Consider the following 13,512-nt stretch of genomic DNA (forward strand, 5'->3'; position numbering starts at 1 on the left):
ACAAAACAGTGGCCCAGTCAAGACGATCTGATCGATAATCAAGATCCATAACTTATGATAAAACGAGTCTTACGCCGCGAAGTGCATCAAATCACGAGAGCACCTTTATTAAAAACATGAAAAGATTTAGAAAATATCTATTGATAATGAGTTAGTGGTGCACATGCTTTGCAAATCTTGCAATCGACCAAATTTTGCATGACAATTTACGAACCGGATTTCGATTTCGGAGTGCGATTTTGATTGGAGTATGCATGGACTCGTTAGTCCAGCCAAACTGTAACTCCATAATACCAGCCTAGTTTGGCAAGGGTGGAAACTGGACTTTTATAGTCAGTTCACTCACTTGCTTCGGGAAGATCGGTAATAAGGTGTAGATATACATGAGTATTGTAACAACCTGGTGTAGTGATTATTCACAGTCAGGGCCTGAGATACAGAAGCAGGTGCCCTGGCTGACTTCAGCTTATTGGTTCAGAATACATGATCAGGGCTGCAAGAAAACACATTTTGGCCCTTATGGGGTGTATTAATCTGAGCACTATTCAGCTACGCAATGACAGAGTGAAATCTCAATACCAGGAATCATCATGATATTGAATTATAGCACCTTGGTCTTACAGGCTTGGGGCTGGTCCTGTCTCCCGAGGACACTGGGTGATCCGAGTGATAATGAGTGTATTATTACAGGCATATTATGACTTCTTCGCACACGGGCCCAAAACAAAAGTGATGTGCTTCCGACTGACCCTGACTTCAGACTTTCTGTGGTGACAACACAAATGAAGATAAACAGGGACAACTACGACACAGGGGCACATCTCGGGGCAAATCTCGGGGCAATCGCCATCTGCGGCCCTGGGCAGACGTGTGTGACGTCTGTTTTCACTGGGCAGATGTGTGACGTTTGTTTTCACTGGGCAGATGTGTGACGTCTGCTTCACTGGGCAGATGTGTGACGTCTGTTTTCACTGGGCAGACGTGTGTGACGTCTGTTTTCACTGGGCAGATGTGTGACGTCTGCTTCACTGGGCAGATGTGTGACGTCTGTTTTCACTGGGCAGACGTGTGTGACATCTGTTTTCACTGGGCAGATGTGTGACGTCTGCTTCATTGGGCAGACGTGTGTGACATCTGTTTTCACTGGGCAGGCGTATGACGTCTGCTTCATATGGACAGATGTGTGTGATGTTTGCTGCCCTGGGCAGACATGTGTGATGTCTGATTTCACTGTGCAGATGTGTGACGTCTGTTTTCACTGGGCAGATGTGTGTGACATCTGATTTCATTGGACAGATGTGTGACGTCTGCTTCATTGGACAGATGTGTGACGTCTGCTTCATTGGACAGATGTGTTGACGTCTGCTTGTGTGACGTCTGCTGCCCTGATAGTGTCTGCTGCCTGAGCAAAATGTGTCCTGCTCAATGAAAGCAGTGTTGTCTTCTGAATGGAGGATGACTTGGAGTGGCTAGAGGATAAACCTTCATTACATTGTCACATCCACCAAGTACACCACGTTGTTGCCACGGCAACCCACAGATATGAGAATCATTTTCCATCACTGTTGCTATGGTATCTAGTTTCAATCAGGTTTTCAATGACATGCTAAATTTGATATTATATATCAATTTCTAACATAGACAAAATGTTTCACATTTTAAAATTATGACTCTACAAGCAAAGGCACCAAAGAATTGAAAATAAAACATGTAAACTCACAAGGTATATGATGCAGTTGTATAAACACTTACTATGCATTATGACAACCGGTCATTCTGTAACCAGGGTGACCATTCCATTTGTAACCATGGCAACTCGTCAAACGAGAACCAAAGCAACCAATTAAATGGTAACCATGGTGACCAGAAAAAGTAGAAAGAGATCAAAGTTTGTTGACACCATCTATCTGAGCCGTGGTAACTACAAGCTGTAGCTCGTCTACTGTCTACTGTCTACTCGTCTACTACATTGTTATAGAGATCGACACACTGGACTCCGTGTACAAATTCACAATTGATGTCAAACAATTGATGAGCCGTGGTAACTACAAGCTGTAGCTCGTCTACTGTCTACTGTCTACTGGTCTACTACATTGTTATAGAGATCGACACACTGGACTCCGTGTACAAATTCACAATTGATGTCAAACAGTAAAAATCATGATAAAATGAAGAGAAACAATATATCCACAATGCTGACACTGCATTGCCAGTTCATTGTCTTAGCACTCATAATGTTCTGACAAGGGGACATAACTCTGTAAACGTACATTATCTCCCTTCAATGGAGGCTGGGTGAAGGTTGCACAAACAAATATCTCCAGTGTGTAGAAAACATGAGTTGCAAAATACCCGAGAAATGACTTAATTAGACTTCACTTGGGCTTGGGCTCAAACAATGATTTCGGGAGAAACAGGAGGAATATTAACATTAAAAAGTCGGAATTTGCTAAATCCAAACTGCACAAACTGACGGTGTTTAGTGTTAAGGACACACAATGTCCAAACAGGGCAGGGGGGGGGACACGCTCAGTCCTTCAGTCACACACTGGAATTTATTGGTAAAGGGCCACAGCAATAGTTGATCAAACTGGTGTTAACATGGAAAAGACAATAGTTGATCAAACTTGTGTTAACATGATAAAGACTATAGTTGATCAAACTTGTGTTAATTTGATAGACAAAAGTTTATCAAACTGGTGTTAACATGATAAAGACAAAAGTTGATCAAACTTGTGTTAACATGATAAAGACAAAAGTTGATCAAACTTGTGTTAACATGATAAAGACAAAAGTTGATCAAACTTGTGTTAACATTATAAAGACAACAGTTGATCAAACTTGTGTTAACATGATAAAGACAATAGTTGATCAAACTTGTGTTAACACAATAAAGTCAATGGTTGATGAAAATTATGTTTACATGATCAGAATAAAGTTGATCAAACTGCTGTTCACATGATCAGACTATAGTTGATCAAACTTGTGTTGACATCAAAAAGATGGTAGATGAAATTTGTGTTGGCATGCTAAAGGCAATAGTTGATCAAACTGGTGTTAACATGAGAAAGACAATAGTTGATCAAACTTGTGTTAACATTATCAAATAGCTGATGATCAAACTGGTGTTAGAATGATCAGACAATAGCTATGATCAAACTTGTGTCGACATAATCAGACAATATGTGAGACACAATAAACATGGTGGTCAAATATTTCAGAATCACAATGACAAGCTGTTTAAGTTTTCTATATAATAATTCCAGTGTGCTCATCACACACACATCTGCATCAATCTGCCCTACACTTCACATCAGCAGGATTCTACTTGACAAGTCAACATATACACCTTGAAAAAAGTCAAGCACCACCCCTACTGTAGTGTTTACACACAAATAAACTGCCAATGATGCCATGACATTATACTGGCTAGCAAAGCAATTGTTTGTTTCCAAAAAGGGAAACTAATTTAGGCCACTCCCACTAGCAGGCTACCGTTTCCTGATTGGTTGAAAATAGAATGGGTGGGGCTTGTGGTGTGCGCTTAGATTTACACTTCACACATCAGTTTTTATGTTCATTGCTCAATAAAGGCAAAAAATATGGAAGTAATTTCTTAAATATCCCAAATTTCTGTGTATCTTTTGGAAAAAATTGTAGACACTGTTCATCATTTTGTCACTTATGTACTGAGTAAACACTTTTACCGTATTCGACTTAATAAGCGCCCAGGGCGCTCTCAAAATTAGAAATAGGGGTCTCTTATTAGAATGTTATTTTGGTGAAAAAAACAGTTGAAAGATAAATTTTGTGGTTTATGCTCACAGCCTGAAATGTTTATGTACGACAGATATATTTTTCCAGAATTAAATGCCCATAATTAAGGGTGCATATAACACTCAAGTGCGTATTATACGCGAATAAATAAGTCTTGTGTACATTGTTCAATCGGAAGGGGTGCAATTGGGATTTTCATTAGCCAATATCTGAGCAAATGTCGCCGTTGGCGCTTATTACGTCGAATACGGTATAGATAACAGATTTTGTTTCCCCTACTTATTTATCAGTACCGTAGTCACCGTAATAAGGGTCCTGGACAAATATAAAATTGATAAAGGAAGGAGATCATAAACAATCTACACAAGTGAAAGTTTTTTTCCGAGATTGTGAAGTGTATAAAATTTAGTTCAAGTGTAGATACAGCTGAAACACCTTCACTGATATTTACAAGACAATCATATACCCTTCTGTGCTGCTTTTTTCCTGTAAAACAATCTTTCCCAGCCACAAGAACATGTAGATGTCAGAAAAATTTTCATTTGGGCAGGGGGCATTAATTGGAGCAGGGCCGTTAATACGGCGAATATCGTTTGTCACATTGTAAACAAAAACACACTTGTTGTCGGATAACTAACACAGGGTGAAATGGTTGTAGATTTTACATTAGTCTGTCACTATAGCTACTTGTCTGAAGCATGAATCTTGTTGAATTTCTCTCAGGCTTTGCTAATAAAAGTCCATACATCTACTGAAAATCTGTCCCAGCATAGGGTCATCCCTTGAGTAGAGCTGACAAGGAAATTGAAATGACGCAAGTACTCCTTCAACTCTCAGTCTCCTGCCACATTATACAACTCAAGTAATCAGTTGTCACTTTTACTTCCCTTTCATTTTCATGGACACTGGTTGGATGCAGAGAAAATATGTCTTCCCGTCTCCTGCACAGGCTATCATCCTCATCTTCATCTTCGTCAGAGAGGGGCTTCACTTGCTGCTGGGCCACTGATGCAAGAAACTCTCATGGCTGCTGTCTTGCTGTGCCGACTGCACCACTACTCCAGAATCGGCACACTTCTGTCTTCAGGTTAGGGGTAGGGTAGGGGTAGGGTAGGGGTAGGGTTAGGGTTAGGGTTAGGGTTGGGTTAGGGTTGGTGTTAGGGTTAGGGTTAGGGTTAGGGTTAGGGGTAGGGGTAGGGGTAGGGTTGGGGTAGGGTTAGGGTTAGGGTTAGGGTTAGGGTCGGGTTAGGGTTGGGTTAGGGTTAGGGTTAGGGTTAGGGTTAGGGGTAGGGTTGGGGTAGGGTTAGGGTTAGGGTTAGGGTTAGTCAGGGTTAGGGTTAGTGTTATGGTTAGGATTAGGGTTAGTACACAGCTTGGGTTAGGCTTGACACGTGTTCTGTCTCCTGTGTCAGGGTTAGGTTTAGGGTTAGGTTAAGGGCCAGTACACAGCTTGGGTTAGGCTTGACACGTGTTCTGTCTCCTGTGTCAGGGTTAGGTTTAGGGTTAGGTTAAGGGCCAGTACACAGCTTGGGTTAGGCTTGACACGTGTTCTGTCTCCTGTGTCAGGGTTAGGTTTAGGGTTAGGGTTAGGTTTAGGGTTAGGTTAAGGGCCAGTACACAGCTTGGGTTAGGCTTGACACGTGTTATGTCTCCTGTGTCCTGTGCTGCTGTAGATGTGTTACTGTATTCTCTGGATTAGTCGGCTTTGAGTGGACAACTGAAATGTGAGTTGGATATGCTCCTTCCACCTCTTTCAAGTGTCTCCTGCATCACTGAATAACTTCTGGGTAATAGTGCATCTTCCTCCTCACAGAATACAAGACAGGCGCAGCTCCTTTACATCCCCCCACGTCCTCCGTGACACATCACCCCACGTCCTCCGTGACACATCACCCCACGTCTTCCGTGACACATCACCCCACGTCCTCCGTGACACATCACCCCATGTCCTCTGTGTCACATCACCCCACGTCCTCCGTGACACATCACCCCACGTCTTCCGTGACACATCACCCCACGTCTTCCGTGACACATCACCCCACGTCCTCCGTGACACATCACCCCACCGTGACACATCACCCCACGTCCTCCGTGACACATCACCCCACGTCTTCCGTGACACATCACCCCACGTCCTCCGTGTCACATCACCCCACGTCCTCCGTGACACATCACCCCACGTCTTCCGTGACACATCACCTCGCGTCCTCCGTGACACATCACCCCACGTCCTCCGTGACACATCACCCCACGTCCTCCGTGACAAATCACCTCTCCGTGACACATCACCCCCACGTCCTCCGTGACACATCACCCCACGTCCTCCTTGACACATCACCCCACCGTGACACATCACCCCATGTCCTCTGTGACACATCACCCCCCGTCCTCCGTGACACATCATCCCACGTCCTCCGTGACACATCACCCCACGTCCTCCGTGACACATCACCCCACGTCCTCCGTGACACATCACCCCACGTCCTCCGTGACACATCACCCCACGTCCTCTGTGACACATCACCCCACGTCCTCCGCGACACATCACCCCACGTCCTCCGCGACACATCCCCCCACGTCCTCCTCGACACATCACCCCACCGTGACACATCACCCCACGTCCTCCGTGTCACATCACCCCACGTCCTCCGTGACACGTCACCCCACGTCCTCCGTGACACATCACCCCACGTCCTCCGTGACACATCACCCCACGCCCTCCGCGACACATCACCCCACGTCCTCCGCGACACATCCCCCCACGTCCTCCGAGACACATCACCCCACGTCCTCCGTGACACATCACCCCACGTCCTCCGTGACACATCACCCCACGTCCTCCGTGACACATCACCCCACGTCCTCTGTGTCACATCACCCCACATTCTGTGAAGCATTGTCAAGCTGTGTTTTCACCATGCATTTCCTTCACTACAGATCTAGGAACTTCACTCATTCAACATCCCCCCGCCCACAACATTAATATCACACAGTGTCCTATGTTATACACATTCACACTAGAGTCTCGTATTGCACCTTGTCATAGTGCTACATAGAAGGATATAACTCTTGTATCACCCCCATAGTCAAATATGTTTCCCTATTCGCTTCAGTTCTTTACAGATCTCCTCAAACTTGGGCCTCCGCTCTGGATGGTACTCCCAGCACCGCAGCATCAGCGTGTACACCTCAGACGGCGTCCCCACCGGCGCCGGCATTCGGTAACCTGCAACAAAAACACATGCTCAGCCAACATGTTCACATGGGAGTTCATGGGCTAGTGGTGGGTGAATGGTGGGAGTGTGGTGGGAGTGTGGTGGGAGAGTGGTGGGAGAGTGGTGTTCCTGTGTCAGTGAGTGGTGGGAGAGTGGTGGGAGTGTGGTGGGAGAGTGGTGGTCCTGTGTTAGTGTGATGGGTGTAGCATGGGGTAGTGGTGGGAGAGTGGTGTTCCTGTGTCAGTGAGTGGTGGGAGAGTGGTGTTCCTGTGTCAGTGAGTGGTGGGAGAGTGGTGGGAGAGTGGTGGTCCTGTGTTAGTGTGATGGGTGTAGCATGGGGTAGTGGTGGGAGAGTGGTGGGAGAGTGGTGTTCCTGTGTCAGTGAGTGGTGGGAGAGTGGTGGGAGTGTAGTGGGAGAGTGGTGGTCCTGTGTTAGTGTGATGGGTGTAGCATGGGGTAGTGGTGGGAGAGTGGTGTTCCTGTGTCAGTGAGTGGTGGGAGAGTGGTGGGAGAGTGGTGGTCCTGTGTTAGTGTGATGGGTGTAGCATGGGGTAGTGGTTGGTGAGTGATGGGAGAGTGGTGTTCCTGTGTCAGTGAGTGGTGGGAGAGTGGTGGTCCTGTGTCAGTGAGTGGTGGGAGAGTGATGGTCCTGTGTTCGTGTGATGGGTGTAGCATGGGCTAGTTATTTGTGAGTGGTGGGAGAGTTTAGGTCCTGTGTGGGTGAGTGATGGGAGAGTGATGGGAGAGTGGTGGGAGAGTGATGGGTTACTGGTGGGAGAGTGATGGGTTAGTGGTGGGAGAGTGACATGTTAGTTGTGGGTGAGTGATGGGTTAGTGGTGGGAGAGTGGTGGGTTTGTGGTGAGAGAGTGACATGTTAGTGGTGGGTGAGTGATGGATTAGTGGTGGGCGAGTGACATGTTAGTGGTGGGTGAGTGATGGGAGAGTGGTGGGAGAGTGATGGGTTAGTGGTGGGTGAGTGATGGATTAGTGGAGGGAGAGTGATGGGTAAATGGTGGGAGAGTGATGGGTTAGTGGTGGGTGAGTGGTGGGTGAGTGATGGGTTAGTGGTGGGAGAGTGGTGGGTTAGTGGTGGGTTAGTGGTGGGAGAGTGACATGTAAGTGGTGGGTGAGTGATGGGAGAGTGGTGGGAGAGTGATGGGTTAGTGGTGGGAGAGTGACATGTTAGTGGTGGGAGAGTGGTGGGAGAGTGATGGGTTAGTGGTGGGAGAGTGGTCAGAGAGTGATGGTTTAGTGGTGGGAGAGTGATGGATTAGTGGAGGGAGAGTGATGGGTAAGTGGTGGGAGAGTGATGGGTTAGTGGTGGGTTACTGGTGGTAGAGTGATGGGTTAGTGGTGGGTGAGTGATGGATTAGTGGAGGGAGAGTGATGGGTAAAAGGTAGGAGAGTGATGGGTTAGTGGTGGGTTACTGGTGGGTGAGTGATGGGTCAGTGGTGGGTGAGTGATGGGTTAGTGGTGGGAGAGTGGTGGGTTAGTGGTGGGAGAGTGACATGTTAGTGGTGGGTGAGTGATGGGAGAGTGGTGGGAGAGTGATGGGTTAGTGGTGGGAGAGTGACATGTTAGTGGTGGGAGAGTGGTGGGAGAGTGATGGGTTAGTGGTGGGAGAGTGGTCAGAGAGTGATGGTTTAGTGGTGGGAGAGTGATGGATTAGTGGAGGGAGAGTGATGGGTAAGTGGTGGGAGAGTGATGGGTTAGTGGTGGGTTACTGGTGGTAGAGTGATGGTTTAGTGGTGGGAGAGTGATGGATTAGTGGAGGGAGAGTGATGGGTTAGTGGTGGGTTACTGGTGGTAGAGTGATGGGTAAGTGGTGGGAGAGTGATGGGTTAGTGGTGGGAGAGTGATGGATTAGTGGAGGGAGAGTGATGGGTAAGTGGTGGGAGAGTGATGGGTTAGTGGTGGGTTACTGGTGGTAGAGTGATGGGTTAGTGGTGGGAGAGTGACATGTTAGTGGTGGGTGAGTGATGGGAGAGTGGTGGGAGAGTGATGGATTAGTGGTGGGTGAGTGATGGGTTAGGGGTGGGAGAGTGACATGTTAGTACTGGGCCAGTGATGGGAGAGTGGTCAAAGAGTGATGGTTTAGTGGTGGGAGAGTGATGGATTAGTGGAGGGAGAGTGATGGGTAAGTGGTGGGAGAGTGATGGTTAGTGGTGGGTTACTGGTGGGTGAGTGATGGATTAGTTGAGGGAGAGTGATGGGTAAGTGGTGGGAGAGTGATGGGTTACTGGTGGGTGAGTGATGGGTCAGTGGTGGGAGAGTGATGGGTTAGTGGTGGGAGAGTGACATGTTAGTGGTGGGAGAGTGACGGGTTAGTGGTGGGAGAGTGATGGGTTAGTGGTGGGTGAGAGATGGGTAAGTGGTGGGAGAGTGATGGGAGAGTGGTGGGAGAGGGATGGGTTAGTGGTGGTTGAGTGATGGGTTAGTGGTGGGAGAGTGCTGGGTTAGTGGTGGGAGAGTGATGGCTTACTGGTGAGAGAGTGATGGCTTACTGGTTGGAGAGTGATGGGTTAGTGGTGGAAGAGTGATGGGTTAGTGGTGGGAGAGTGATGGCTTAGTGGTGGGAGAGTGATGGGTTAGTGGTGGGAGAGTGATGGGTTAGTAATGGGTTAGTGGTGGGAGAGTGATGGGTTAGAGGTGGGTGAGTGGTTGGTTAGTGGTGGGAGAGTGACATGTTAGTGGTGGGTGAGTGATGGCTTAGTGGTGGGTTAGTGTCATCTAAACATGATATTATGGTCGACATACTCACCATCCTCGATCTTCTCTCGTGACTGTCCATTGGTCCACCCCGGGTAGGGTGTGGTTCCCCCGGAGAAGATCTCCCACATCAGGATCCCGTAGCTCCACACATCACAGATTGTTGTGTATTTACCTGAAGACAGACGCCACACATGAGGACAGTGACAACAATGGACAGACTTGATATGCCACCATCGAGAGTGAGTGGTATCCTGGTACTAGTATCTCCTCAAATGCGGTCATATTTGTTCCCCGACCAGTGTATGGCAACATGAGAGCTTGCTGCCTGTTATGGGATTGTGGCCTCTGTGACTTAAACACTGTGATGCTAAGTGCACTAGACACTGTGATTCCAGGTGCACTAGACACTGTGATGCTAGGTGCACTAGACACTGTGATGCCAGGTGCACTAGACGCTGTGATGCTAGGTGCACTAGACACTGTGATGCTAGGTGCACTAGACACTGTGATGCTAGGTGCACTAGACACTGTGATACTAGGTAAACTAGACACTGTGATGCCAGGTGCACTAGACACTGTGATGCTAGGTGCACTAGACACTGTGATGCCAGGTGCACTAAACACTGTGATGCTAGGTAAACTAGACACTGTGATGCCAGGTTAACTAGACACTGTGATGCCAGGTGCACTAAACACTGTGATGCTAGGTGAACTAGACACTGTGATGCCAGGTGCACTAAACACTGTGATGCTAGGTAAACTAGACACTGTGATGCCAGGTTAACTAGACACTGTGATGCCAGGTGCACTAAACACTGTGATGCTAGGTAAACTAGACACTGTGATACCAGGTGCACTAAACACTGTGATGCCAGGTGCACTAAACACTGTGATGCTAGGTGAACTAGACACTGTGATACTAGGTGCACTAAACACTGTGATGCCAGGTGCACTAAACACTGTGATGCTAGGTGAACTAGACACTGTGATACTAGGTGCACTAAACACTGTGATGCCAGGTGCACTAAACACTGTGATGCTAGGTGAACTAGACACTGTGATACTAGGTGCACTAAACATTGTGATGCCAGTTGCACTAGACACTGTGATGCTAGGTGCACTAGACACTGTGATGCCAGGTGCACTAAACACTGTGATGCTAGGTAAACTAGACACTGTGATGCTAGGTAAACTAGACACTGTGATACCAGGTGCACTAAACACTGTGATGCTAGGTAAACTAGACACTGTGATACCAGGTGCACTAAACACTGTGATTCCAGGTGCACTAGACACTGTGATGCTAGGTGCACTAAACAATGTGATGCTAGGTAAACTAGACACTGTGATGCTAGGTAAACTAGACACTGTGATGCTAGGTGAACTAAACACTGTGATGCTAGGTGAACTAAACACTGTGATGCTAGGTAAACTAGACACTGTGATACCAGGTGCACTAAACACTGTGATGCTAGGTGCACTAGACACTGTGAAGCTAGGTGCACTAAACAATGTGATACCAGGTGCACTAAACAATGTGATGCTAGGTAAACTAGACACTGTGATGCCAGGTTAACTAGACACTGTGATGCCAGGTGCACTAAACACTGTGATGCTAGGTGAACTAAACACTGTGATGCTAGGTAAACTAGACACTGTGATGCCAGGTGCACTAAACAATGTGATACCAGGTGCACTAAACAATGTGATGCTAGGTAAACTAGACACTGTGATGCCAGGTAAACTAGACACTGTGATACCAGGTGCACTAAACACTGTGATGCTAGGTAAACAAGACACTGTGATACCAGGTGCACTAAACACTGTGATGCTAGGTAAACTAGACACTGTGATGCTAGGTGCACTAAACAATGTGATGCTAGGTAAACTAGACACTGTGATGCCAGGTGCACTAGACACTGTGATGCTAGGTGCACTAGACACTGTGATGCCAGGTGCACTAAACACTGTGATGCTAGGTAAACTAGACACTGTGATACCAGGTGCACTAAACACTGTGATGCTAGGTAAACTAGACACTGTGATACCAGGTGCACTAAACACTGTGATGCTAGGTAAACTAGACACTGTGATGCTAGGTGCACTAAACAATGTGATGCTAGGTAAACTAGACACTGTGATGCCAGGTGCACTAGACACTGTGATGCTAGGTGCACTAGACACTGTGATGCCAGGTGCACTAAACACTGTGATGCTAGGTAAACTAGACACTGTGATACCAGGTGCACTAAACACTGTGATGCCAGGTGCACTAGACACTGTGATGCCAGGTGCACTAAACACTGTGATGCCAGGTGCACTAGACACTGTGATGCTAGGTGCACTAAACACTGTGATGCCAGGTGCACTAGACACTGTGATGCTAGGTGCACTAAACACTGTGATGCCAGGTGCACTAGACACTGTGATGCTAGGTGCACTAAACACTGTGATGCCAGGTGCACTAGACACTGTGATGCTAGGTGCACTAAACACTGTGATGCCAGGTGCACTAGACACTGTGATGCTAGGTGCACTAAACACCGTGATGCTAGGTGCACTATGATTGTTTGTTTGTTCTTTAACGCCACACTCAGCAAAATTCCAGCTACACGATATTCCAGCTATATGACGGCGGTCAGTAAATAATCGAGTCTGGACAAGACAGTCTAGTGATTGGCATCATGAGCATCGATCTACACAATTGGGATACGATGAAATGCATCAACCAAGTCAGCGAGCCTGATCCCATGAGTCGGTTCTTACGACAAGCATAGTTGCCTTTTACGTAAAGCCTGGGCTGCTGACGACCTATTCCACCCCGGATCTTCTCGGAGGACTGGGGTGATGTGTCAAGGAGGACGAGGGGTGATGTGTCACGGAGGACGTGGGGTGATGTGTCACGGAGGACGTGGGGTGATGTGTCAAGGAGGACGAGGGGTGATGTGTCACGGAGGACGAGGGGTGATGTGTCACGGATGACGTGGGGTGATGTGTCAAGGAGGACGAGGGGTGATGTGTCACGGAGGACGTGGGGTGATGTGACACGGAGGACGTGGGGTGATGTGTCAAGGAGGACGAGGGGTGATGTGTCACGGAGGACGTGGGGTGATGTGTCACGGGTCAGGTGCACTAGGAGGCTGCAGGTAAGAGAGACCCACAGTGAAGCAGCTCCATCAGGGAAGGACCGAGCACCGAATGACCTGAGTTTGTATTTCGGTACAGACACAGATGACAGATTTCTGGTAGGCTTGTACAGGAGAAACGTGAATTCCCAAAGGATCAACTTGTTTCATGGAGAACTTGCCAAGCCGTTTCCATGGTGATATTGTGTGTACATCTCATGTTAGATGAGTATAACACATGATAAGAAAACAGCTTCAATCTTTCCTTAGCTTTATAATTGTGAAACCATCTTGTTGGGGAGATGTATAAATGTAAAACCATCTTGTTGGGGACAGATATAAAAGCGAAACCATTTTGACGGGGAGATCTATAACAAATGTGAAACCATTTTGACGGGGAGATCTATCATAAATGTGAAACCATTTTGTTTGGGGATGCATCAACGTAAAACAATTTTTGGGGGAAATCTATTAATAAATGTGAAACCCTTTTGAAGGCGAGATCTATACTAAATGTGAAACCATTTTGAGGGGAGATTTATCATAAATGTGAAACCATTTTGAGAGGAGATATTTTATAAATGTGAAACCATTTTGAGGGGAGATCTATTATAAATGTGAAAATATACAACTTTATCATCTGACTCTGAGTATTTACAATTTCTGTGTGACGCCACACCC

General features: G+C 47.0%; 2 protein-coding genes across 2 annotated transcripts in view; both read right to left on the reverse strand.

The window, feature by feature from the left end:
* Positions 1-5,447: 5,447 nt before the first annotated feature.
* On the reverse strand, positions 5,448-6,674 carry LOC125379329. Its single transcript, XM_048395638.1, has 2 exons — positions 6,067-6,674; positions 5,448-6,023 (listed from the first exon to the last, which is right to left on the reverse strand). Exons 1-2 carry the CDS (start codon positions 6,672-6,674, stop codon positions 5,585-5,587), a joined length of 1,047 nt encoding a protein of 348 aa, XP_048251595.1. The 3' UTR covers positions 5,448-5,584.
* A 105-nt stretch (positions 6,675-6,779) lies between these two features.
* The window catches only part of LOC124120991 (tyrosine-protein kinase Fer-like), a 50,608-nt gene continuing 43,875 nt past the window's right edge, over positions 6,780-13,512 (reverse strand). Inside the window, exons 16-17 of the mRNA XM_048395637.1 lie at positions 9,756-9,878; positions 6,780-7,003 (exon numbers count right to left, since the gene is read on the reverse strand). Coding sequence (XP_048251594.1) covers positions 6,864-7,003; positions 9,756-9,878 — 263 coding nt within the window. The 3' untranslated portion in view covers positions 6,780-6,863. The remainder of the gene's footprint in view (positions 7,004-9,755; positions 9,879-13,512) is intronic.

The sequence above is a fragment of the Haliotis rufescens genome, unplaced genomic scaffold, assembly GCF_023055435.1.
Source record: "Haliotis rufescens isolate VD_foot unplaced genomic scaffold, xgHalRufe1.0.p SCAF_14, whole genome shotgun sequence".
Classification (NCBI taxonomy): Eukaryota; Metazoa; Mollusca; class Gastropoda; order Lepetellida; family Haliotidae; genus Haliotis; species Haliotis rufescens.